This window comes from Oncorhynchus mykiss, chromosome 3 (assembly GCF_013265735.2).
Source record: "Oncorhynchus mykiss isolate Arlee chromosome 3, USDA_OmykA_1.1, whole genome shotgun sequence".
Classification (NCBI taxonomy): domain Eukaryota; kingdom Metazoa; phylum Chordata; class Actinopteri; order Salmoniformes; family Salmonidae; genus Oncorhynchus; species Oncorhynchus mykiss.
The window spans coordinates 84,072,827-84,098,610 of NC_048567.1; the positions used below are offsets into that span (position 1 = coordinate 84,072,827).

At 47.6% G+C, this 25,784-nt stretch overlaps 1 protein-coding gene and 1 long non-coding RNA gene across 3 annotated transcripts in view; one reads left to right on the forward strand and one right to left on the reverse strand.

The window, feature by feature from the left end:
- Nucleotides 1-1,111: 1,111 nt before the first annotated feature.
- The window catches only part of LOC110504983 (bone morphogenetic protein receptor type-2-like), a 146,325-nt gene continuing 121,652 nt past the window's right edge, over nucleotides 1,112-25,784 (reverse strand). The window contains exons 8-14 of the mRNA XM_036975362.1: nucleotides 24,323-24,470; nucleotides 19,196-19,332; nucleotides 18,214-18,386; nucleotides 15,690-16,003; nucleotides 7,360-8,285; nucleotides 6,378-6,474; nucleotides 1,112-2,223 (exon numbers count right to left, since the gene is read on the reverse strand). Of these exons, the coding sequence (XP_036831257.1) occupies nucleotides 1,961-2,223; nucleotides 6,378-6,474; nucleotides 7,360-8,285; nucleotides 15,690-16,003; nucleotides 18,214-18,386; nucleotides 19,196-19,332; nucleotides 24,323-24,470 (2,058 nt within the window). The 3' untranslated portion in view covers nucleotides 1,112-1,960. The remainder of the gene's footprint in view (nucleotides 2,224-6,377; nucleotides 6,475-7,359; nucleotides 8,286-15,689; nucleotides 16,004-18,213; nucleotides 18,387-19,195; nucleotides 19,333-24,322; nucleotides 24,471-25,784) is intronic.
- LOC118964338 lies at nucleotides 14,883-15,384 on the forward strand. Of its 2 annotated transcripts, none has more exons than XR_005051400.1 (3): nucleotides 14,883-15,027; nucleotides 15,137-15,252; nucleotides 15,304-15,384. It is a non-coding gene; the product is annotated as an uncharacterized LOC118964338 (long non-coding RNA). The 2 variants fall into 2 exon arrangements; XR_005051401.1 differs by having other exon boundaries at nucleotides 15,137-15,281; nucleotides 15,333-15,376.

The following is a 25,784-nucleotide window of genomic DNA, read 5'->3' on the forward strand; positions in this document are numbered from 1 at the left end:
ATCCTTCAGGTTTCAGGACTGTCGCTGGGCAATACGGACTTTTAGCTCCCTCCAAATATTTTCTATTGGGTTCTAGTCTGGAGACTGGCTAGGCCACTCCAGGACCTTGAGATGCTTCTTACGGAGCCACTCCTTAGTTGACCTGGCTGTGTGTTTCGGGTCGACGACCCATCTTCAATGCTCATTACTGAGGAAAGGAGGTTGTTGGCCAAGATCTCGCGATACATGGCCCCATCCATCCTCCCCTCAATACGGTGCAGTCGTCCTGTCCACTTTGCAGAAAAGCATCCCCAAAGAATGATGTTTCCACCTCCATGCTTCACGGTTGGGATGGTGTTCTTGGGGTTGTACTCATCCTTCTTCTTCCTCCAAACACGGCGAGTGGAGTTCAGACCAAAAAGCTAGATTTTTGTCTCATCAGACCACATGACCTCCTCCCATTCCTCCTCTGGATCATCCAGAGGGTCATTGGCAAACTTCAGACGGGCCTGGACATGCGCTGGCATGAGCAGGGGGACCTTGCGTGCGCTGCAGGATTTTAATTAATGACGGCGTAGTGTGTTACTAATGGTTTTCTTTGAGACTGTGGTCCCAGCTCTCTTCAGGTCATTGACCAGGTCCTGACGTGCAGTTCTGGGCTGATCCCTCACCTTCCTCATGATCATTGATGCCCCACGAGGTGAGATCTTTCATGGAGCCCCAGACCGAGGGTGATTGACCGTCATCTTGAACTTCTTCCATTTTTTAATAATTGCGCCAACAGTTGTTGCCTTCTCACCAAGCTGCTTGCCTATTGTCCTGTAGCCCATCCCAGCCTTGTGCAGGTCTACAATTTTAGCCCTGATGTCCTTACACAGCTGTCTGGTCTTGGCCATTGTGGAGAGGTTGGAGTCTGTTTGAGTGTGTGGACAGGTGTCTTTTATACAGGTAACGAGTTCAAACAGGTGCAGTTAATACAGGTAATGAGTGGAGAACAGGAGGGCTTCTTAAAGAAAAACTAACAGGTCTGTGAGAGCCGGAATTCTTACTGGTTGGTAGGTGATCAAATACTTATGTCATGCAATAAAATGCTAATTAATTACTTAAAAATCATACAATGGGATTTTCTGGATTTTTGTTGAAGTGTACCTATGATAAAAATTACAGACCTCTACATGCTTTGTAAGTAGGAAAACCTGCAAAATCGGCAGTGTGTCAAAAACTTGTTCTCCCCACTGTATAATGGAACAGCATTTGAAGTCAGTGTTGCTCTAGCATAGCTAGGTTCTGTTTAAAGCAAGTTCTTTTAAGAAAAGCTTCTTTCTTGCTAATGGATTCTCTTTCTTTGTTTCATTTCACATAATTTCTTCTCCTGACAGAATGGTAACCAGGAAACTCAGAATACTAGAGCATGCTGCCATGGGGCTCTGGGCCAAGGTAGTGCACTATATAGGGAATAGGGTCCATTTGAGACACAGCTGTAGCCTTCTATAGACACTGTCCTTCTCTGGCCACACCCTCCTCAATGTAGCCTTCTGTAGGCACAGTCCTTCTCTGGCCACACCCTCCTCAATGTAGCCTTCTGTAGGCACAGTCCTTCTCTGGCCAAACCCTCCTCAATGTAGCCTTCTGTAGGCACAGTCCTTCTCTGGCCACACCCTCCTCAATGTAGCCTTCTGTAGGCACAGTCCTTCTCTGGCCAAACCCTCCTCAATGTAGCCTTCTGTAGGCACAGTCCTTCTCTGGCCACACCCTCCTCGGTGGGTTTCTTAAAATCGGAAGTAGCCAGCATAATTAATAAAGTACCCAGGGGTGTGCGGGGGAAGGGCATCTGATGCACCCTAATTTGTTAAAGTCACTGAAGTAGCTGGCTGCATGAGAGTCACTGAGTTGTCGGCTATTTGGCTATCAGCTGGCGCTTATGAACACACTTTCCTATCATCTGGCCACTCCCTCTAGACACACACCCAGGGGTCAGGGTTCACAGGCAGGTAATGCCAGGGTCACAGGGGTCAGAAGACATGGTAGCGGTGGTAGTCCCACCCCCCACCAAGTAGACAGCAGTGGATGACTTGGAGCGAGGAGCCTTGGCAGCATCCTTGTTGTTGTTCACCTCGCCCACCTGCGTATCCGTGGAGACCACCCAGGTGGTGGGACGCCACCCCTTCAGGGAGTACGGTGTCTGGACGCGGCGCTTGATCTTCGCACCTGACCCTCCATGGTCACCCAGTGACGAGCAATCACCTGGGAGGAGACAGACAGACAGACAGACAGACAGACAGACAGACAGACAGACAGGTGTTACTAGGGATAGAGACGTGTCATACACTGAGAATGTCATTTACGTTGAGTCCCTATGGCATCCATACAAGGCAGCAGAGTGGAGAATGACACGTCCATACAAGGCAGCAGAGTGGAGAATGACATCCATACAAGGCAGCAGAGTGGAGAATGACAAGTCCATTCGTCCATACAAGGCAGCACAGTGGAGAATGACATCCATACAAGGCAGCACAGTGGAGAATGACATCCATACAAGGCAGCAGAGTGGAGAATGACATCCATACAAGGCAGCAGAGTGGAGAATGACATCCATACAAGGCAGCACAGTGGAGAATGACATCCATACAAGGCAGCAGAGTGGAGAATGACATCCATACAAGGCAGCACAGTGGAGAATGACATCCATACAAGGCAGCACAGTGGAGAATGACATCCATACAAGGCAGCACAGTGGAGAATGACATCCATACAAGGCAGCACAGTGGAGAATGACATCCATACAAGGCAGCACAGTGGAGAATGACATCCATACAAGGCAGCAGAGTGGAGAATGACATCCATACAAGGCAGCAGAGTGGAGAATGACATCCATACAAGGCAGCACAGTGGAGAATGACATCCATACAAGGCAGCACAGTGGAGAATGACATCCATACAAGGCAGCAGAGTGGAGAATGACATCCATACAAGGCAGCACAGTGGAGAATGACATCCATACAAGGCAGCAGAGTGGAGAATGACATCCATACAAGGCAGCACAGTGGAGAATGACATCCATACAAGGCAGCACAGTGGAGAATGACATCCATACAAGGCAGCAGAGTGGAGAATGACATCCATACAAGGCAGTACAGTGGAGAATGACACGTCCATACAAGGCAGCAGAGTGGAGAATGACATCCATACAAGGCAGCACAGTGGAGAATGACATCCATACAAGGCAGCACAGTGGAGAATGACATCCATACAAGGCAGCACAGTGGAGAATGACATCCATACAAGGCAGCAGAGTGGAGAATGACATCCATACAAGGCAGCACAGTGGAGAATGACATCCATACAAGGCAGCAGAGTGGAGAATGACATCCATACAAGGCAGCACAGTGGAGAATGACACGCCCATACAAGGCAGCAGAGTGGAGAATACCACGTCCATACAAGGCAGCAGAGTGGAGAATGACACGTCCATACAAGGCAGCAGAGTGGAGAATGACACGTCTATACATGCAGTCCCAGAATGCTGCTCTCTAGTGATAGGTAAATGTACCACTGCTAATAGTATTTATCACACCGGCACACACACATTCACTCCTTGGCGACAAAAGACCAGTAATCACAGGAAACACATTGCGGTGTGACCTTTCCAGACCAAATAAACTAAAGTACTGCTGGCTGTTAGAATAACACCCCACTCTCAGCAACACCCCTCTGGAACGTGGAAATACCAACTAGTCATCTGGCTGCGAGTCTTTTTGTGATTGACCTGTGTTACTGTACTAGGTCAGATATAGCCTGGTCTCAGATCTGTACTAGGTCAGATATAGCCTGGTCTCAGATCTGTACTAGGTCAGATATAGCCTGGTCTCAGATCTGTACTAGGTCAGATATAGCCTGGTCTCAGATCTGCACTAGGTCAGATATAGCCTGGTCTCAGATCTGCACTAGGTCAGATATAGCCTGGTCTCAGATCTGTACTAGGTCAGATATAGCCTGGTCTCAGATCTGTACTAGGTCAGATATAGCCTGGTCTCAGATCTGTACTAGGTCAGATATAGCCTGGTCTCAGATCTGCACTAGGTCAGATATAGCCTGGTCTCAGATCTGCACTAGGTCAGATATAGCCTGGTCTCAGATCTGTACTAGGTCAGATATAGCCTGGTCTCAGATCTGCACTAGGTCAGACAGAGCCTGGTCTCAGATCTGTACGAGTTCAGACATAGCCTGGTCTCAGATCTGTTTGTGCTGTCTTGCCAACTCCCTATAGTCATTAACAAGAAAGCGCAAACAGACCTGGGATCAGGCTAGGTCATAGGGTTGCATCCCAAATGGCAACCTATTCCCTATGGAGTGCACTACTTTCGACTAAGGCTCAGCTCTATGGACCCTGGTCATAAGTAGAGACCTATAATGAACAAAAATGTAAATTATTAATCCCATGTTTCATGAGCTGAAATAAAAGATCCCAGAAATGTTCCATATCACTCGTCTCAAATGTTGTGCACAAATTAGTTTACATCCCTCTTAGTGAGCATTTCTCCTTTGCCAAGATAATCTATCCACCTGACAGGTGTGGAATATCAAGAAGCTGATTAAACAGCAGGATAATCACACAGGTGCACCTTGTGCTGGGGACAATAGAAGGCCACTCTAAAATGTGCAGCTTTGTCATACAACATAATGCCACAGATGTCTCAAATTGAGGGAGCGTGTAGTTGGAATGCTGACTGCCCAACGGAGCAGTCGATTTCAAGAATTTGGCAGTACATCCAACTGCCCTCAAAACTGCAGACTGCGAGTTACCATGCCAGCCCAGGACCTTCACATCCGGCTTCTTCGACTGTAGGATTGTCTGAAGAGGGGAGTGCTGAGCCCTTTTGTGGGGAAAAACTCATTCTGATTGAATGGACCTGGGACCTGTCTCCCCAGCGTCTGGACCTGTCTCCCCAGCGTCTGGACCTGTCTCCCCAGCATCTGGACCTGTCTCCCCAGCGTCTGGACCTGTCCCCAAAGCGGCTGGACCTGTTTCCCCAGCGTCTGGACCTGTCCCCAAAGCGTCTGGACCTGTCTCCCCAGCGTCTGGACCTGTCTCCAAAGCGGCTGGGCCTGGCTCCCCAGCGTCTGGACCTGTCTCCAAAGCGGCTGGACCTGTCTCCAAGGCTGGACCTGTCTCCAAAGCGTCTGGACCTGTCTCCAAAGCGGCTGGACCTGTCTCCCCAGCGTCTGGACCTGTCTCCAAAGCGGCTGGACCTGTCTCCAAAGCGTCTGGACCTGTCTTCCCAGCGTCTGGACCTGTCTCCAAAGCGTCTGGACCTGTCTCCAAAGCGTCTGGACCTGTCTTCCCAGCGTCTGGACCTGTCTCCAAAGCGTCTGGACCTGTCTCCAAAGCGTCTGGACCTATCTCCAAAGCGTCTGGGCCTGTCTCCCCAGCGTCTGGACCTGTATCCAAAGCGTATGGACCTGTCTCCAAAGCGTCTGGACCTGTCTTCCCAGCGTCTGGACCTGACTCCAAAGCGTCTGGACCTGTCTCCAAAGCGTCTGGGCCTGTCTCCCCAGCGTCTGGACCTGTATCCAAAGCGTCTGGACCTGTCTCCAAAGCGTCTGGACCTGTCTTCCCAGCGTCTGGACCTGACTCCAAAGCGTCTGGACCTGTCTCCAAAGCGTCTGGGCCTGTCTCCCCAGCGTCTGGACCTGTCTCCCCAGCGTCTGGACCTGTCTCCAAAGCGGCTGGGCCTGGCTCCCCAGCGTCTGGACCTGTCTCCAAAGCGTCTGGACCTGTCTCCAAAGCGTCTGGACCTGTCTCCAAAGCGGCTGGGCCTGGCTCCCCAGCAGGGGTTGGTCTCCTACTGAGACACAACTATAGAGTCATCTGGCTAGAATCTCCTCACAGCTATAGAGACATCTGGCTGGGATCTCCTCCCGTTCATCTCCCCTCATGTTGTTAGTCTCCTACTGAATCCTAATCAACTCTATGGAATTTCCTTCCCTTCCCACATCCAATCGAAACACTTCGGTTGTGTCGCAAATGGCACCCTGTTCCCTATGTAGTGCAATCAATCAATCAAATGTATTTATATAGCAATTCCTACATGAGCTGATATCTCAAAGTGCTGTACAGAAACCCAGCCTAAAACCACAAACAGCAAGCAATGCAGGTGTAGAAGCACGGTGGCTAGGAAAAACTCCCTAGAAAGGCCAGAACCTAGGAAGAAACCTAGAGAGGAACCAGGCTCTGAGGGGGGCCAGTCCTCTACTGGCTGTGCCAGGTGGAGATTATAACAGAACATGGCCAAGGTGTTCAAATGTTCATAGATGACCAGCAGGGCCAAATAATAATCACAGTGGTTATAGAGGGTGAAACAGGTCAGTGAGAGATGTGTGGTGTGTTCTCTTCTCACCTGAGGAGCTGTTGTGTGAAGAGAAGGAAGCAGAGAGCTCCAGGGAGCAGGGTCTCTCAGGTCGTCTGGGTTTGGGCTGTCGGAGCTGGGCAGCCTCCTGGTGTACAGGGGCCTCCTGCTTGGGCTCTGGGACTGTTGTTGCTGGTATAGAGGCAAAGACAGGGAGATGGACAGAGATAGGGGGAGCGAGAGAGACAGGGGCAGGGACAGGGGGAGTGAGAGAGACAGGGGCAGGGACAGGGGGAGTGACAGAGACAGGGGCAGGGACAGGGGGAGTGACAGAGACAGGGGCAGGGACAGGGGGAGTGACAGAGACAGGGGCAGTGACAGGGACAGGGGGAGTGACAGAGACAGGGGCAGTGACAGGGGGAGTGACAGAGACAGGGGCAGGGACAGGGACAGGAGGAGTGACAGAGACAGGGGCACGGACAGGGGGAGTGACAGAGACAGGGGCAGTGACAGGGACAGGGGGAGAGACAGAGACAGGGGCAGTGACAGGGACAGGGGGAGTGACAGAGTCAGGGGCAGGGACAGGAGGAGTGACAGAGACAGGGGTAGGGACCGGGGGAGTGACAGAGACAGGGGCACGGACTCTCCCATGGACAGGGAGAGTAACAGAGGCAGGGGCAGTGACAGGGACAGGAGGAGTGACAGAGACAGGGGCAGGGACAGGGGGAGTGACAGAGACAGGGGCATGGACAGGGAGAGTAACAGAGGCAGGGGCAGTGACAGGGACAGGCGGAGTGACAGAGGCAGGGACAGGGACAGAGACAGATTTAGGGGTGGGGGTAGGGACAGAAACAGGTACAGGGGTGGGGGTAGGGACAGAGGCAGGGACAGGGGTGGGGGTAGGGACAGAGACAGGTTTAGGGGTGGGGGTAGGGACAGAGACAGGTTTAGGGGTGGGGGTAGGGACAGAGACAGGTTTAGGGGAGGGGGTAGGGACAGAGACAAGTTTAGGGGTGGGGGTAGGGACAGAGACAGGTTTAGGGGTGGGGGCAGAAGCTAAGGGCTCAGGCCGTGCCTCTACAGGTGGACACGTGATCCCTCTGCTAGCCAGGTCCACCACCAGACTGTTGTTGTTGTTGTTGTTGTTGGTGTCACATGGGGCGGGCTGCTCTCTCCTTAACAGCGGTTCATGTTCATCAGGACTGGAGTTGATGTTGAGTCGACTGTCCTCTCCGCTGAGTTGGGTCTGTAACAGCGGGGCTACTCCGCCCACCTCACTCTGGAAGCCCGCCAGATTGGTCATCCCGTACGGAGCCCCGCCTCCAGATGAAGAGGCCACACCTCCGTTCAGATAGCCATTGACGACCAACACGCCCACCCCGCTCCACACCCCATCCACCCCAACCCCGGTTGTTCCATTGTTGGTGACGGTAACCAGGTGTGACTCTGCTGCCGGGGCGACCGTGTTCATCTTGGCCACGCCCGTTTCTACCTGCTTCAGCCTGGAGGAACCAGAGCCCTGCTTCAGCCTGGAGGAATCAGGGCCCTGCTTCATCCTGGAGGAACCAGAGCCCTGCTTCAGCCTGGAGGAACCAGAGCCCTGCTTGGCCTTGGTGCTGAGTGGTAGGCTGCTAGGCCGCTTGGGGAGGTTCTGCTGTTTGGGCAGGGGGAACATAGTAGCTGGTGGGTCCCCCATCCCACTGGCCCCGGTCCCAGACCCTCCCTGGGCCCCAGGCCCGGCCCCAGTCACCTCCACAGCCAGTTTGATGAGGGGGTAGAGCAGGGAGGAAGTCCCAGAGCTGAGGGGGTCTGGAGCAGAAAACTGTTTCTGGCTGTGCTCCATAAGGTTCTCATCAGAAGACTCCTTCAGGTTCTTGTCAACCTCTTTAGGGTCCAGTTTGGTGCTCTCCAAGTCCTCCTGGGTCAGCTGCAGACACACCGGCACCAACACAGCACCACCTAGTTGTAACAACATAACAAATAAATAATGTATTAATTACAAATACAAGATACATACTGAGAGGACTGAGGAGAGTGAGGAGACTGAGGGGACTGAGAGGACTGAGGGGAGTGAGGATACTGAGGGGAGTGAGGAGAGTGAGGGGAGTGAGGAGACTGAGAGGACTGAGGAGACTGAGAGGACTGAGGGGACTGAGGGGACAGAGGAGACTGAGGAGACTGAGGGGAGTGAGGATACTGAGGGGACTGAGGGGACTGAGAGGACTGAGGGGAGTGAGGATACTGAGGGGAGTGAGGAGAGTGAGGGGAGTGAGGAGACTGAGGGGACTGAGGAGACTGAGGAGACTGAGGAGACTGAGGGGAGTGAGGATACTGAGGGGACTGAGGGGACTGAGGGGACTGAGGGGACTGAGAGGACTGAGAGGACTGAGGGGACTGAGGAGACTGAGGAGACTGAGGGGACTGAGGGGACAGAGGAGACTGAGGAGACTGAGGGGAGTGAGGATACTGAGGGGACTGAGGGGACTGAGAGGACTGAGGGGAGTGAGGATACTGAGGGGAGTGAGGAGAGTGAGGGGAGTGAGGAGACTGAGGGGACTGAGGAGACTGAGGAGACTGAGGGGACTGAGGGGACAGAGGAGACTGAGGAGACTGAGGGGAGTGAGGATACTGAGGGGACTGAGGGGACTGAGAGGACTGAGGGGAGTGAGGATACTGAGGGGAGTGAGGAGAGTGAGGGGAGTGAGGAGACTGAGGGGACTGAGGAGACTGAGGAGACTGAGGAGACTGAGGGGAGTGAGGATACTGAGGGGACTGAGGGGACTGAGGGGACTGAGGGGACTGAGAGGACTGAGAGGACTGAGGGGACTGAGAGGACTGAGAGGACTGAGAGGAGTGAGGAGAGTGAGGGGAGTGAGGAGACTGAGGGGACTGAGGAGACTGAGAGGACTGAGGAGACTGAGGAGACTGAGGGGACTGAGGGGACTGAGGGGACAGAGGAGACTGAGGGGACTGAGGGGACTGAGGAGACTGAGGCGACTGAGGAGACTGAAGGGACTGAGGGGACTGAGAGGACTGAGGGGAGTGAGGGGACTGAGAGGACTGAGGGGACTGAGGAGACTGAGGGGACTGAGGGGACTGAGGAGACTGAGGAGACTGAGGGGACTGAGGGGAGTGAGGAGACTGAGAGGACTGAGGGGACTGAGGAGACTGAGGGGACTGAGAGGACTGAGGAGACAGAGGACTGAGGGGAGTGAGGGGACTGAGGAGACTGAGGGGGCTGAGGAGACTGAAGGGAGTGAGGGGACTGAGAGGACTGAGGGGACTGAGGAGACTGAGGGGACTGAGAGGACTGAGGGGACAGAGGAGACAGAGGAGACAGAGGACTGAGGAGACGGAGGGGAGTTAGGGGACTGAGAGGACTGAGGGGAGTGAGGAGAGTGAGGGGAGTGAGGAGACTGAGGGGACTGAGGAGACTGAGAGGACTGAGGAGACTGAGGGGACTGAGGGGAGTGAGGGGAGTGAGGAGACTGAGAGGACTGAGGGGAGTGAGGGGACTGAGGAGACTGAGGGGACTGAGAGGACAGAGGAGACAGAGGACTGAGGAGACGGAGGGGAGTTAGGGGACTGAGAGGACTGAGGGGAGTGAGGAGAGTGAGGAGAGTGAGGGGAGTAAGGAGACTGAGGGGACTGAGGGGACTGAGGAGACTGAGAGGACTGAGGAGACTGAGGGGACTGAGGGGAGTGAGGATACTGAGGGGACTGAGAGGACTGAGGGGACTGAGAGGACTGAGGGGACTGAGGGGAGTGAGGGGACTGAGGGGAGTGAGGAGAGTGAGGGGAGTGAGGAGACTGAGGAGACTGAGAGGACTGAGGAGACAGAGGACTGAGGGGAGTGAGGGGACTGAGGAGACTGAGGGGACTGAGAGGACTGAGGGGACAGAGGAGACTGAGGGGACTGAGGGGACAGAGGAGACTGAGGGGACTGAGGAGACTGAAGGGAGTGAGGGGACTGAGGGGACTGAGAGGACTGAGGGGAGTGAGGGGACTGAGAGGACTGAGGGGACTGAGGAGACTGAGGGGACTGAGGGGACTGAGGGGACAGAGACTAGTTAGAGGAGAGGATTACCACCTGTCAGACAGAGACTAGCTAGAGGAAAGGATTATCACCTGTCAGACAGAGACTAGTTAGAGGAGAGGATTATCACCTGTCAGACAGAGACTAGTTAGAGAAGTACCACCTGTCAGACAGAGACTAGTTCGAGGATTATCACCTGTCAGACAGAGACTAGTTAGAGGAATACCACCTGTCAGACAGAGACTAGTTAGAGGAGAGGATTATCACCTGTCAGACAGAGACTAGTTAGAGGAGTACCACCTGTCAGACAGAGACTAGTTAGAGAAATATCACCTGTCAGACAGAGACTAGTTAGAGGAATACCACCTGTCAGACAGAGACTAGTTAGAGGATTATCACCTGTCAGACAGAGACTAGTTAGAGGAGAGGATTATCACTTGTCAGACAGAGACTAGTTAGAGGAGTACCACCTGTCAGACAGAGACTAGTTAGAGGAATATCACCTGTCAGACAGAGACTAGTTGAGGATTATCACCTGTCTGACAGAGACTAGTTAGAGGAGAGGAATATCACCTGTCAGACAGAGACTAGTTAGAGGAGAGAAATACCACCTGTCACACAGAGACTAGTTAGAGGAATATCACCTATCAGACAGAGACTAGTTAGAGGAATACCACCTGTCAGACAGAGATTAGTTAGAGGAGTACCACCTGTCAGACAGAGACTAGTTAGAGGAGAGGAATATCACCTGTCAGACAGAGACTAGTTAGAGGAATACCACCTGTCAGACAGAGACTAGTTAGAGGAGAGGAATATCACCTGTCAGACAGAGACTAGTTAGAGGAGAGGAATATCACCTGTCAGACAGAGACTGGTTAGAGGAATATCACCTGTCAGACAGAGACTAGTTAGAGGAATATCACCTGTCAGACAGAGACTAGTTAGAGGAATACCACCTGTCAGACAGAGACTAGGAAGAACTGTGCTATCATCTCTGTGTCATATAGAACTGTGTTATCATCTCTGTATCATATAGAACTGTGTTATCATCTCTCTAACATTTAGAACTGCTAGCATCATGTGAACTGTGTTATCATCTCTGTATCATATAGAACTGCTAGCATCATGTGAACTGTGTTATCATCTCTGTATCATATAGAACTGCTAGCATCATGTGAACTGTGTTATCATCTCTGTATCATATAGAACTGCTAGCATCATGTGAACTGTGTTATCATCTCTGTATCATATAGAACTGCTAGCATCATGTGAACTGTGTTATCATCTCTGTATCATATAGAACTGCTAGCATCATGTGAACTGTGTTATCATCTCTGTATCATATAGAACTGCTAGCATCCTGTGATCTGTGTTATCATCTCTGTATCATATAGAACTGCTAGCATCATGTGAACTGTGTTATCATCTCTGTATCATATAGAACTGCTAGCATCATGTGAACTGTGTTATCATCTCTCTAACATTTAGAACTGCTAGCATCCTGTGAACTGTGTTATCATCTCTGTATCATATAGAACTGCTAGCATCATGTGAACTGTGCTATCATCTCTGTATCATATAGAACTGTGTTATCATCTCTCTAACATTTAGAACTGCTAGCATCATGTGAACTGTGTTATCATCTCTCTAACATTTAGAACTGCTAGCGTCATGTGAACTGTGTTATCATCTCTGTATCATATAGAACTGCTAGCATCATGTGAACTGTGTTATCATCTCTCTAACATTTAGAACTGCTAGCATCATGTGATCTGTGTTATCATCTCTGTATCATATAGAACTGCTAGCATCATGTGAACTGTGTTATCATCTCTGTATCATATAGAACTGCTAGCATCATGTGAACTGTGTTATCATCTCTGTATCATATAGAACTGCTAGCATCATGTGAACTGTGTTATCATCTCTGTATCATATAGAACTGCTAGCATCATGTGAACTGTGTTATCATCTCTGTATCATATAGAACTGCTAGCATCCTGTGATCTGTGTTATCATCTCTGTATCATATAGAACTGCTAGCATCATGTGAACTGTGTTATCATCTCTGTATCATATAGAACTGCTAGCATCATGTGAACTGTGTTATCATCTCTCTAACATTTAGAACTGCTAGCATCCTGTGAACTGTGTTATCATCTCTGTATCATATAGAACTGCTAGCATCATGTGAACTGTGCTATCATCTCTGTATCATATAGAACTGTGTTATCATCTCTCTAACATTTAGAACTGCTAGCATCATGTGAACTGTGTTATCATCTCTCTAACATTTAGAACTGCTAGCATCATGTGAACTGTGTTATCATCTCTGTATCATATAGAACTGCTAGCATCATGTGAACTGTGCTATCATCTCTCTAACATTTAGAACTGCTAGCATCATGTGATCTGTGTTATCATCTCTGTATCATATAGAACTGCTAGCATCATGTGAACTGTGTTATCATCTCTGTATCATATAGAACTGCTAGCATCATGTGAACTGTGTTATCATCTCTGTATCATATAGAACTGCTAGCATCATGTGAACTGTGCTATCATCTCTGTATCATATAGAACTGTGTTATCATCTCTCTAACATTTAGAACTGCTAGCATCATGTGAACTGTGTTATCATCTCTCTAACATTTAGAACTGCTAGCATCATGTGAACTGTGTTATCATCTCTGTATCATATAGAACTGCTAGCATCATGTGAACTGTGTTATCATCTCTGTATCATATAGAACTGCTAGCATCATGTGAACTGTGTTATCATCTCTGTATCATATAGAACTGCTAGCATCATGTGAACTGTGCTATCATCTCTGTATCATATAGAACTGTGTTATCATCTCTCTAACATTTAGAACTGCTAGCATCATGTGAACTGTGTTATCATCTCTCTAACATTTAGAACTGCTAGCATCATGTGATCTGTGTTATCATCTCTGTATCATATAGAACTGCTAGCATCATGTGAACTGTGTTATCATCTCTGTATCATATAGAACTGCTAGCATCATGTGAACTGTGTTATCATCTCTGTATCATATAGAACTGCTAGCATCATGTGAACTGTGTTATCATCTCTGTATCATATAGAACTGCTAGCATCATGTGAACTGTGTTATCATCTCTGTATCATATAGAACTGCTAGCATCATGTGAACTGTGCTATCATCTCTGTATCATATAGAACTGTGTTATCATCTCTGTATCATATAGAACTGCTAGCATCATGTGAACTGTGTTATCATCTCTGTATCATATAGAACTGCTAGCATCATGTGAACTGTGTTATCATCTCTGTATCATATAGAACTGCTAGCATCATGTGAACTGTGTTATCATCTCTGTATCATATAGAACTGCTAGCATCATGTGAACAGTGTTATCATCTCTCTAACATTTAGAACTGCTAGCATCATGTGAACTGTGTTATCATCTCTGTATCATATAGAACTGCTAGCATCATGTGAACTGTGTTATCATCTCTGTATCATATAGAACTGCTAGCATCATGTGAACTGTGTTATCATCTCTGTATCATATAGAACTGCTAGCATCATGTGAACTGTGTTATCATCTCTCTAACATTTAGAACTGCTAGCATCATGTGAACTGTGTTATCATCTCTGTATCATATAGAACTGCTAGCATCATGTGAACTGTGTTATCATCTCTGTATCATATAGAACTGCTAGCATCATGTGAACTGTGTTATCATCTCTGTATCATATAGAACTGCTAGCATCATGTGAACTGTGTTATCATCTCTGTATCATATAGAACTGTGTTATCATCTCTGTATCATATAGAACTGCTAGCATCATGTGAACTGTGTTATCATCTCTGTATCATATAGAACTGCTAGCATCATGTGAACTGTGTTATCATCTCTGTATCATATAGAACTGTGTTATCATCTCTGTATCATATAGAACTGTGTTATCATCTCTGTATCATATAGAACTGCTAGCATCATGTGAACTGTGTTATCATCTCTGTATCATATAGAACTGCTAGCATCATGTGAACTGTGTTATCATCTCTGTATCATATAGAACTGCTAGCATCATGTGAACTGTGTTATCATCTCTGTATCATATAGAACTGCTAGCATCATGTGAACAGTGTTATCATCTCTCTAACATTTAGAACTGCTAGCATCATGTGAACTGTGTTATCATCTCTGTATCATATAGAACTGCTAGCATCATGTGAACTGTGTTATCATCTCTGTATCATATAGAACTGCTAGCATCATGTGAACTGTGTTATCATCTCTGTATCATATAGAACTGCTAGCATCATGTGAACTGTGTTATCATCTCTCTAACATTTAGAACTGCTAGCATCATGTGAACTGTGTTATCATCTCTGTATCATATAGAACTGCTAGCATCATGTGAACTGTGTTATCATCTCTGTATCATATAGAACTGCTAGCATAATGTGTGCTGGTTTGAACTGTGTTTTCCCTCCAAATGTTTGAAAGGTTTTATTAGCTGCTTCATTACAGGAGTTCCATGTTGAATAATATGTTATAACCTTTTGACAGGAAGACGACAGGTTTGGTATTGTTCCATGTTGAATAATATGTTATAGCCTTTTGATTGGACGATGACAGGTTTGGTATTGTTCCATGTTGAGTAGTAGGTTATAGCCTTTTGATTGGACGATGACAGGTTTGGTATTGTTCCATGTTGAGTAGTAGGTTATAGCCTTTTGATTGGACGATGACAGGTTTGGTATTGTTGAGTAATAGGTTATAGCCTTTTGACAGGAAGACGACAGGTTTGGTATTGTTCCATGTTGAGTAGTATGTTATAGCCTTTTGATTGGACGATGACAGGTTTGGTATTGTTCCATGTTGAGTAGTAGGTTATAGCCTTTTGATTGGACGATGACAGGTTTGGTATTGTTGAGTAATAGGTTATAGCCTTTTGACAGGAAGACGACAGGTTTGGTATTGTTCCATGTTGAGTAGTATGTTATAGCCTTTTGATTGGACGATGACAGGTTTGGTATTGTTGAATAATAGGTTATAGCCTTTTGATTGGAAGATGACAGGCTTGGTATTGTTGAATAATAGGTTATAGCCTTTTGATTGGACGATGACAGGCTTGGTATTGTTCCTGGTATTCACGCATTGTGTGTTCTTCGGTCACGTCATTTTACCATTTGGAAAAAAAATGTGACCAGTAATGAGAGTCGGTTAATCGGCAGCCAAATGGACTGAAATGTGAAACACTATTTCCAGTACATAATTAACAATATAATATGTAAAAAATTGTAATATAATCTAGTAATAATATTACCTAGTGTGCTGGAGGAGACGTGTCCTGACTCAGAGATGGACGTCATGATGGTGTTGGGAGTGAACCCCGTGGTGGAGGAGACGCTGGCGATCTCCGGGCTGGGCAGACGGGCCTGCGCCTGCTGACGCTCCGCGTTGATGGAGTTCCGGTTCTTCTCTGGGCCAGCGGGGGCACTGTTGGTTCCCCCTAGGATGCCGATGGAGGAGGTCCACGACATAGAGGTGTCTCCACCGGGGAGGTTCTTCACCCTGTGTTCCTCAATGTAGGAGGACGAGGAGTAGTCGGGGTAGGGGCTGACTTTGTGGGACAGGTTCCTGAGGCAGATGGAAGGTGGTTGAACAGTCATATAAGCAGCTTTATGTTGAAGTGTATTAAAGGGATAGTTCGGGATTCTGGAAATAAAGCCCTTTCTTTATCTGCTTCCCCAGAGTCAGATCAAATAAAATCAAAGTTTTAAACCAGTTTTATGTCTCTGGGTCCAGTATGAAAGAAGTTACAAGGTAGTTTTGCGAGCCAATGCTAACTAGCATTAGCTCAATAACTATTTGCGCTGACGCTAGTTAGCATAATCCTCCAATCTGAACGCAGCCATAAAATTGGTATCCACGTGTTCATCTGCCTCTGGGGAAGTAGATAAAGGGCATATCCCAAAAACCCGACCTATCCCTTTAACTAGCTGAGAGATGTGATTATACAGTAAGGCCCTACAGTGCCTTGCGAAAGTATTTGGCCCCCTTGAACTTTGCGACCTTTTGCCACATTTCAGGCTTCAAACATAAAGATATAAAACTGTATTTTTTTGTGAAGAATCAACAACAAGTGGGACACAATCATGAAGTGGAACGACATTTATTGGATATTTCAAACTTTTTTAACAAATCAAAAACTGAAAGATTGGGCGTGCAAAATTATTCAGCCCCTTTACTTTCAGTGCAGCAAACTCTCTCCAGAAGTTCAGTGAGGATCTCTGAATGATCCAATGTTGACCTAAATGACTAATGATGATAAATACAATCCACCTGTGTGTAATCAAGTCTCCGTATAAATGCACCTGCACTGTGATAGTCTCAGAGGTCCGTCAAAAGCGCAGAGAGCATCATGAAGAACAAGGAACACACCAGGCAGGTCCGAGATACTGTTGTGAAGAAGTTTAAAGCCGGATATGGATGCAAAAATATTTCCCAAGCTTTAAACATCCCAAGGAGCACTGTGCAAGCGATAATATTGAAATGGAAGGAGTATCAGACAACTGCAAATCTACCAAGACCTGGCCGTCCCTCTAAACTTTCAGCTCATACAAGGAGAAGACTGATCAGAGATGCAGCCAAGAGGACCATGATCACTCTGGATGAACTGCAGAGATCTACAGCTGAGGTGGGAGACTCTGTCCATAGGACAACAATCAGTCGTATATTGCACAAATCTGGCCTTTATGGAAGAGTGGCAAGAAGAAAGCCATTTCTTAAAGATACCCATAAAAAGTGTTGTTTAAAGTTTGCCACAAGCCACCTGGGAGACACACCAAACATGTGGAAGAAGGTGCTCTGGTCAGATGAAACCAAAATTGAACTTTTTGGCAACAATGCAAAACGTTATGTTTGGCGTAAAAGCAACACAGCTGAACACACCATCCCCACTGTCAAACATGGTGGTGGCAGCATCATGGTTTGGGCCTGCTTTTCTTCAGCAGGGACAGGGAAGATGGTTAAAATTGATGGGAAGATGGATGGAGCCAAATACAGGACCATTCTGGAAGAAAACCTGATGGAGTCTGCAAAAGACCTGAGACTGGGAAGGAGATTTGTCTTCCAACAAGACAATGATCCAAAACATAAAGCAAAATCTACAATGGAATGGTTCAAAAATAAACATATCCAGGTGTTAGAATGGCCAAGTCAAAATCCAGACCTGAATCCAACGAGAATCTGTGGAAAGAACTGAAAACTGCTGTTCACAAATGCTCTCCATCCAACCTCACTGAGCTCGAGCTGTTTTGCAAGGAGGAATGGGAAAAAATGTCAGTCTCTCGATGTGCAAAACTGATAGAGACATACCCCAAGCGACTTACAGCTGTAATCGCAGCAAAAGGTGGTGCTGCAAAGTAATAAATGTCGTTCCACTTCATGATTGTGTCCCACTTGTTGTTGATTCTTCACAAAAAAATACAGTTTTATATCTTTATGTTTGAAGCCTGAAATGTGGCAAAAGGTCGCAAAGTTCAAGGGGGCCGAATACTTTCGCAAGGCACTGTACATGCTGCGTAGAGACAACTAGCTGAGAGATGTGATTATACAGTAAGGCCTACATGCTGCGTAGAGACAACTAGCTGAGAGATGTGATTATACAGTAAGGCCTACATGCTGCGTAGAGACAACTAGCTGAGAGATGTGATTATACAGTAAGGCCTACATGCTGTGACACACCTTTCGTTCTGCAGTACGGTGCTCATGGGGTTAACTGTAGGACTGACAGACTTGGTCCTGTGTGTGTGTGTGTGTGTGTGTGTGTGTGTGTGTGTGTTCACCTCTCATTCTGCAGTGTGGTGGTCATAGGGTTAACCGTGGGGCTGACAGACTTGGTCCTGTCCCAGATCAGCAGTAGTTCAGCCATGCGTTCCTCTGAACACTGAGCGGTCAGCCTGGCCTCAGCATCCTGGTCCCAACAGTCCTCCATGGTCTCCTTTAGGGAACGTACCGCCTGGGGGGGAGGTCCGTAGTCACACATCTCAATTCTATTCTCAATTACTCTACATCTCAATGCTCTCCTCCCCTTCATCTGCATTGATTACAGGGGTCTTGCCAGGTGAGACCAGAATGGTGGAAGATCAGCATTAGGTTTCACCTTCAGCTTCCCCTTTCTGATGAGTTCAATGAGGGAGAAGAGAGAGGTTAGGAGCGAGGTTAGAAACGAGGCTAGGAGCGAGGCTAGGAGCGAGGCTAGGAGAGAGGTTAGGAGCGAGGCTAGGAGAGAGGTTAGGTGCGAGGCTAGGAGCGAGGTTAGGAGCGAGGTTAGGAGCGAGGTTAGGAGCGGGGCTAGGAGCGAGGCTAGGTGCGAGGTTAGGAGAGAGGTTAGGAGCGAGATCAGGAGAGAGGTTAGGAGCGAGGCTAGGAGTGAGCTTGGAGCGAAGTTAGGAGCGAGGCTAGGAGCGAGATTAGGAGAGAGGTTAGGAGCGAGGCTAGGAGCAAGGCTAGGAGCGAGGTTAGGAGCTAGGTTAGGAGAGAGGTTAGGAGCGAGGTTAGGAGCGAGGTTAGGAGAGAGGTTAGGAGCGAGTTTAGGAGAGAGGTTAGGAGCGAGGTTAGGAGCGAGGCTAGGAGCGAGGCTAGGAGAGAGGCTAGGAGCGAGGCTAGGAGCGAGGCTAGGAGCGAGGCTCAGAGCGAGGTTAGGAGAGAGGTTAGGAGCGAGGTTAGGAGAGAGGCTCGTAGCGAGGCTCGGAGCGAGGTTAGGAGAGAGGTTAGGAGCGAGGCCAAACACACATGTAAGGGCAGGACAATAGCACTCAGGCTCACCAGGCTGTTCTCCTTCCAGGCCTCAGGGAACTTGGGTCTCTCTTTCTCTCTGGAGACCAGAACCTGCATGTCCTCAAAGGATGGGTGGTTCCCTGCCTCGGCCTGGAACGCCATCTGGTAGTCGGGCACCGCCTCACCTGGAGGACACAATGTCATCATTACCATCTCTCCTGGAGGACACAATATCATCATTACCATCTCTCCTGGAGGACACAATATATTAATTACCATCTCTCCTGGAGGACACAATGTCATCATTACCATCTCTCCTGGAGGACACAATATTATCATTACCATCTCTCCTGGAGGACACAATGTCATCATTACCATCTCTCCTAGAGGACACAATGTCATCATTACCATCTCTCCTGGAGGACACAATATCATCATTACCATCTCTCCTGGAGGACACAATATCATCATTACCATCTCTCCTGGAGGACACAATATCATCATTACCATCTCTCCTGGAGGACACAATATCATCATTACCATCTCTCCTGGAGGACACAATGTCATCATTACCATCTCTCCTAGAGGACACAATATCATCATTACCATCTCTCCTGGAGGACACAATATCATCATTACCATCTCTCCTGGAGGACACAATATCATCATTACCATCTCTCCTGGAGGACACAATATCATCATTACCATCTCTCCTGTAGGACACAATGTCATCATTACCGTCTCTCCTGGAGGACACAATGTCATCATTACCGTCTCTCCTGGAGGACACAATATCATCATTACCATCTCTCCTGGAGGACACAATAACATCATTACCATCTCTCCTGGAGGACACAATATCATCATTACCATCTCTCCTGGAGGACACAATATCATCATTACCATCTCTCCTGGAGGACACAATATCATCATTACCGTCTCTTCTGGAGGACACAATATCATCATTACCGTCTCTCCTGGAGGACACAGTTTCATTGAGAAACAGCCAGTGACTAAGGAGAGCACGGTAGTGTGCATATTGAGAAACTGCCAGTGACTCAGGAGAGCACGGTAGTGTGCATATTGAGAAACAGCCAGTTACTCAGGAGAGCACGGTAGTGTGCGTATTGAGAAACAGCCAGTGACTCAGGAGAGCACGGTAGTGTGCATATTGAGAAACAGCCAGTGACTCAGGAGAGCACGGTAGTGTGCATATTGAGAAACAGCCAGTTACTCAGGAGAGCACGGTAGTGTGCATATTGAGAAACAGCCAGTTACTCAGGAGAGCACGGTAGTGTGCGTATTGAGAAACAGCCAGTGACTCAGGAGAGCACGGTAGTGTGCATATTGAGAAACAGCCAGTTACTCAGGAGAGCAGGGTAGTGTGCATATTGAGAAACAGCCAGTTACTCAGGAGAGCACGGTAGTGTGCATATTGAGAAACAGCCAGTTACTCAGGAGAGCACGGTAGTGTGCGTATAGAGAAACAGCCAGTGACTCAGGAGAGCACGGTAGTGTGCATATTGAGAAACAGCGAGTGACTCAGGAGAGCACGGTAGTGTGCATATTGAGAAACAGCCAGTTACTCAGGAGAGCACGGTAGTGTGCATATTGAGAAACAGCCAGTTACTCAGGAGAGCACGGTAGTTCGCGTATTGAGAAACAGCCAGTGACTCAGGAGAGCACGGTAGTGTGCATATTGAGAAACAGCCAGTGACTCAGGAGAGCACGGTAGTGTGCATATTGAGAAACAGCCAGTTACTCAGGAGAGCACGGTAGTGTGCATATTGAGAAACAGCCAGTTACTCAGGAGAGCACGGTAGTGTGCGTATTGAGAAACAGCCAGTTACTCAGGAGAGCACGGTAGTGTGCATATTGAGAAACAGCCAGTGACTCAGGAGAGCACGGTAGTGTGCGTATTGAGAAACAGCCAGTTACTCAGGAGAGCACGGTAGTGTGCATATTGAGAAACAGCCAGTGACTCAGGAGAGCACGGTAGTGTGGTAAAAAAATAAATAAATAAAAAATAGCAAACATTGAATATCCCTTTGAGCATGGTGAAGTTATTAATTACACTTTGGATGGTGCATCAATACACCCAGTCACTACAAAGATACAGGCGTCCTTCCTAACTCAGTTGCCAGAGAGGAAGGAAACAATTCAAGGATTTCACCATGAGGCCAATGGTGACTTTAAAACAGAGTTCAATGCCTGTGATAGGAGAAAACAGAGGATGGATCAACAACATTGTAGTTACTCCACATTACTAACCTAATTGACAGAGTGAAAAGGAAGCCTGTACAGAATAAAAACGTTTTGTCCTGAATACAAAGTGTTATGTTTGGGGCAAATACAATACAACACATTACTGAGTAGCACTCTCTATATTTTCAAGCATAGTGGTGTCTGCATCGTGTTATGTGTATGAATGTAATTGTTAAGGACTGGGGAGTTTTCCAGGATAAAAAATAAATAGAATGGAACTAGACACAGGCAAAATCCTAGAGAAAAACCTTGTTCAGATGAATTCACACTTCAGCAGGACAATAACGTAAAGCACAACGCCAACTCTACAATGGAGATGCTTACGAAGAAGACAGTGAATGTTCCTGAGTAGCCGAGTTACAGTTTTGACTTAAATTTACTTGAAAATCTAAGGTGAGACCTGAAAATGGTTGTCTAGCAACACTCAACAACCAGTTTAACAGAGCTTGAAGAATTCTGAAAAGAATAAAAGGGCAAATGGTGCCCAATCAAATCAAATCAAATGTATTTCTATAGCCCTTCTTACATCAGCTGATATCTCAAAGTGCTGTACAGAAACCCAGCCTAAAACCCCAAACAGCAAGCAATCCAGGTGTGGAAAGCTCTTAGAGACTTACCCAGAGAGACTCACAGCTGTAATCACTCTTAGAGACTTACCCAGAGAGACTCACAGCTGTAATCACTCTTAGAGACTTACCCAGAGAGACTCACAGCTGTATTCACTCTTAGAGACTTACCCAGAGAGACTCACAGCTGTAATCACTCTTAGAGACTTACCCAGAGAGACTCACAGCTGTAATCGCTCTTAGAGACTTACCCAGAAAGACTCACAGATGTAATCACTCTTAGAGACTTACCCAGAAAGACTCACAGATGTAATCACTCTTAGAGACTTACCCAGAGAGACTCACAGCTGTAATCACTCTTAGAGACTTACCCAGAGAGACTCACAGCTGTAATCACTCTTAGAGACTTACCCAGAAAGACTCACAGATGTAATCACTCTTAGAGACTTACACAGAAAGACTCACAGCTGTAATCACTCTTAGAGACTTTAAAAAATATATATACAGTGGGGCAAAAAAAGTATTTAGTCAGCCACCAATTGTGCAAGTTCTCCCACTTAAAAAGATGAGAGAGGCCTGTAATTTTCATCATAGGTACACTTCAACTATGACAGACAAAATGAGAGAAAAAAATACAGAAAATCACATTGTAGGATTTTTTATGAATTTATTTGCAAATTATGGTGGAAAATAAGTATTTGGTCACCTACAAACAAGCAAGATTTCTGGCTCTCACAGACCTGTAACTTCTTCTTTAAAAGGCTCCTCTGTCCTCCACTCGTTACCTGTATTAATGGCACCTGTTTGAACTTGTTATCAGTATAAAAGACACCTGTCCACAACCTCAAACAGTCACACTCCAAACTCCACTATGGCCAAGACCAAAGAGCTGTCAAAGGACACCAGAAACAAAATTGTAGACCTGCACCAGGCTGGGAAGACTGAATCTGCAATAGGTAAGCATCTTGGTTTGAAGAAATCAACTGTGGGAGCAATTATTAGGAAATGGAAGACATACAAGACCACTGATAATCTCCCTCGATCTGGGGCTCCACGCAAGATCTCACCCCGTGGGGTCAAAATTATCACAAGAACGGTGAGCAAAAATCCTAGAACCACACGGGGGGACCTAGTGAATGACCTGCAGAGAGCTGGGACCAAAGTAACAAAGCCTACCATCAGTAACACACTACGCCGCCAGAGACTCAAATCCTGCAGGGCCAGACTTGTCCCCCTGCTTAAGCCAGTACATGTCCAGGCCCGTCTGAAGTTTGCTAGAGAGCATTTGGATGATCCAGAAGAAGATTGGGAGAATGTCATATGGTCAGATGAAACCAAAATATAACTTTTTGCTAAAAACTCAACTCGTCGTGTTTGGAGGACAAAGAATGCTGAGTTGCATCCAAAGAACACCATACCTACTGTGAAGCATGGGGGTGGAAACATCATGCTTTGGTGCTGTTTTTCTGCAAAGGGACCAGGACGACTGATCTGTGTAAAGGAAAGAATTAATGGGGCCATGTATTGTGAGATTTTGAGTGAAAACCTCATTCTATCAGCAAGGGCATTGAAGATGAAACGTGGCTGGGTCTTTCAGCATGACAATGATCCCAAACACACAGCCCGGGCAACGAAGGAGTGGCTTCGTAAGAAGCACTTCAAGGTCCTGGAGTGGCCTAGCCAGTCTCCAGATCTCAACCCCATAGAAAATCTTTGGAGGGAGTTGAAAGTCCGTGTTGCCCAGCAACAGCCCCAAAACATCACTGCTCTAGAGGAGATCTGCATGGAGGAATGGGCCAAAATACCAGCAACAGTGTGTGAAAACCTTGTGAAGACTTACAGAAAACGTTTGACCTCTGTCATTGCCAACAAAGGGTATATAACAAAGTATTGAGATAAACTTTTGTTATTGACCAAATACTTATTTTCCACCATAATTTGCAAATAAATTCATTAAAAATCCTACAATGTGATTTTCTGTATTTTTTTTCTCATTTTGTCTGTCATAGTTGAAGTGTACCTATGATGAAAATTAGAGGCCTCTCATCTTTTTAAGTGGGAGAACTTGCACAATTGGTGGCTGACTAAACACTTTTTTGCCCCGACTGTATATATTTAATCAATTTTGAATTCAGGCTATAACAACAAAATGTGGAATAATTTAAGGGGTATGAATACTTTTTTAAGAGTATATCGGAGTTGTGCCTGTTGTTCAAACGAGTATCTGCCCTCTCTAGACGAGGCCCAGGGTTAGAGGTCAGGGTTATTACCTGGGAAGAGGTCAGTACACCACATGAAGGTCTCCCAGTAGATGAGGCCCAGGGTTAGAGGTCAGGGTTATTACCTGGGAAGAGGTCAGTACACCTCATGAAGGTCTCCCAGTAGATGAGGCCCAGGGCGTACATGTCCACCTGCTTCAGAGCCGACTCACAGTCCCTCAGGTTCACCGCCCCTTCCAGAACCTCTGGGGCCATGTAGCGGACTGTACCCACCTGGAGAGAGACAGAACCAGTGTTATAACACTACACTAACCCTCCAGAACCTCTGGGGCCATGTAGCAGACTGTACCCACCTGGAGAGAGACAGAACCAGTGTTATAACACTACACTAACCCTCCAGAACTTCTATGGCCATGTAGCGGATCGTTCCCACCTGGAGAGAGACAGAACCAGTGTTATAACACTACACTAACCCTCCAGAACCTCTGGGGGCATGTAGCGGATCGTTCCCACCTGGAGAGAGACAGAACCAGTGTTATAACACTACACTAACCCTCCAGGACCTCTGGGGCCATGTAGCGGACTGTACCCACCCGGAGAGAGACAGAAGCAGTGTTATAACACAACACTAACCCTCCAGGACCTCTGGGGCCATGTAGCGGATCGTTCCCACCTGGAGAGAGACAGAACCAGTGTTATAACACTACACTAACCCTCCAGAACCTCTGGGGCCATGTAGCGGACTGTACCCACCTGGAGAGAGACAGAACCAGTGTTATAACACAACACTAACCCTCCAGGACCTCTGGGGCCATGTAGCGGATCGTTCCCACCTGGAGAGAGACAGAACCAGTGTTATAACACTACACTAACCCTCCAGAACCTCTGGGGCCATGTAGCGGACTGTACCCACCTGGAGAGAGACAGAACCAGTGTTATAACACTACACTAACCCTCCAGAACCTCTGGGGCCATGTAGCGGACTGTACCCACCTGGAGAGAGACAGAAGCAGTGTTATAACACTACACTAACCCTCCAGAACCGCTGGGGCCATGTAGCGGACTGTACCCACCTGGAGAGAGACAGAAGCAGTGTTATAACACTACACTAACCCTCCAGAACCTCTGGGGCCATGTAGCGGATCGTTCCCACCTGGAGAGAGACAGAACCAGTGTTATAACACTACACTAACCCTCCAGAACCTCTGGGGCCATGTAGCGGATCGTTCCCACCTGGAGAGAGACAGAACCAGTGTTATAACACTACACTAACCCTCCAGAACCTCTATGGCCATGTAGCGGATCGTTCCCACCTGGAGAGAGACAGAACCAGTGTTATAACACTACACTAACCCTCCAGAACCTCTGGGGCCATGTAGCGGATCGTTCCCACCTGGAGAGAGACAGAACCAGTGTTATAACACTACACTAACCCTCCAGAACCTCTGGGGCCATGTAGCGGACTGTACCCACCTGGAGAGAGACAGAACCAGTGTTATAACACAACACTAACCCTCCAGGACCTCTGGGGCCATGTAGCGGATCGTTCCCACCTGGAGAGAGACAGAACCAGTGTTATAACACTAC